General features: G+C 37.3%; 1 protein-coding gene across 1 annotated transcript; it reads right to left on the bottom strand.

The window, feature by feature from the left end:
* LOC145796228 (uncharacterized) lies at positions 1-966 on the bottom strand. The gene is made up of 2 exons (XM_082881278.1): positions 355-966; positions 1-249 (listed from the first exon to the last, which is right to left on the bottom strand). Exons 1-2 carry the CDS (start codon positions 964-966, stop codon positions 1-3), a joined length of 861 nt encoding a protein of 286 aa, XP_082737404.1.
* Positions 967-1,866: the final 900 nt, after the last annotated feature.

The raw sequence follows: 1,866 nt of genomic DNA, 5'->3' as shown, positions 1-1,866 counted from the left end.
TTAAATTTCAAAATCATCCAAAATTCTGGTTTCAACTGCAAGAACTAACACATGTAATTCCTCTTCAGCCTTCTTGATGTTCAGAGTCAAGTTTCCATAAACTTCAACATTCCATTTCCTTATGACCTCCTTTAAGATTTTCAATTTTTTCCACAGAACAAAACCAGCCCACCCATGAGCCTCTGCTTCTAACCATGTTTTCTTGACAAGTGGAAGGAACAGGGGATGCAAAAGCCATGCATTAATAAACTTAAAAGGACGTGGTCACCAATCAATTTCATCATCCAATAAAAGCACTGGATAGTGGTCTGAGATGACTCGTGATAACCCCCAAAGTTTGAACTTAAACTTTACCAACCACTCTGGATTAAACATGAATCTGTCTAGCCTACTCCACCTTGCTTCATCCTGGGAATTGCTCCATGTGAATTGCCTACCTAACATGGGTAAATCAGACACTTCCAATTTACTCATAAAATTATTAAAATCTTGCATCCCTCTATCCCTTCTAGAGCACGCTTTATGCTCCTCAACATTCTTGATCTTATTGAAATCCCCACCCAAACACCAAGGTTTAGGAAATTCAGATTTTAAATTACAAAGAGAATCACAAAAAGTAGCCCTACAAGATACATCATTAGGAGCATAAATGTTAATAATAACACACTCAAAGTTACGAGAGAGTGAACTTGATAATAGTATAAAGCTTTTTTTACTACAACAAGCAGATAGAGAGAAAACAGCAGGGTCCCATATACACAGTATGCCCCCAGCTAAACCAGACGCGTCCACTTCCATGAATTCCACCTGATCTCTATACCATAGTGATCTTACCATATCTAATAAGAGTGCTGCTAATTTTGTTTCTTGCAAGAGAACCATATCCACTTCCTTTTCTTTAATGAGACTTTTTATTCTTCTCCTCTTCTCACCTCTTCGGAGCCCATGAACATTCCAGGATAGCATCTTCATAGGGAAACTAATACAAACTCCTGCAAACACCTAAGGCAATCCACTCAAATCTAAGCATCCCCCCATCTCTGGGCAGCTCTCTAGGGATCACCTATCTCCATAGCCTTGATTTTGCCTACAATTTCCTTATCCTTTCCATCACAAAGTATTCCCAGCACCTTGCCAATCTGCAAAGTTGCATGTGCCTCCTCTGTGATCACTTTTTCCCAACTGAAATTATGATTGCTCGCTGTCGGTAGTGGAAAAGGTGGATGGGGCAAAGGGAGCAATGAAGGTGCTAAAGGTGGATGGAATCCAGTATTGTATGAGAAGGGAAGATCTGCACAGTGAATCGTAAATGGTACAGAGGTGTTTTCATTATTCATTGATAACATACCAATGTCTATGGATCCAAAAGATCTCTACTTTCTGTTTATGAAGTTTGGTGTGGTTAAAGATGTCTACGTCTTACAAATCTTAAATCTACTTTAAATATTTTAGGCAAATTACATTAAATTTTTTTAAACTATAACTTATTTGCATTTTGTTCTCCCTTATTGCAAAACTCAACGATTTAAAGTATTATCTTGTTACACTCAACACTTTCCATTAAGATTTTGTTAAAAATTTAAACAAAATCATATCATAACTGAAGTACATGTAGGGCTACAAATGAACCGAGCTATGAACTAGCTCGGCCCGGCTCGTTAAAGGCTCAGCTTGGCTTGGTTCGTTTAGTAAATGAGCCGAGCTTGAGCTCGAATATTAGGCTTGATTAGTAAACGAGTCGGGCTCGAGCTCATATAAGTTCGACTCGTTTATCTTTATTTAAATTATATAATAAATATATTATTTGTATATTAAATAATATAAATAATATTTTTAAAAAATTATCGAGCCGAGCCGATCCGAGCT

This window comes from Camellia sinensis, chromosome 7, assembly GCF_055761805.1.
Source record: "Camellia sinensis isolate YWXY chromosome 7, ASM5576180v1, whole genome shotgun sequence".
Lineage (NCBI taxonomy): Eukaryota > Viridiplantae > Streptophyta > Magnoliopsida > Ericales > Theaceae > Camellia > Camellia sinensis.
The sequence above is the reverse complement of the archived record's forward strand: the minus strand, read 5'-3'. Positions and strand labels throughout refer to the sequence as shown.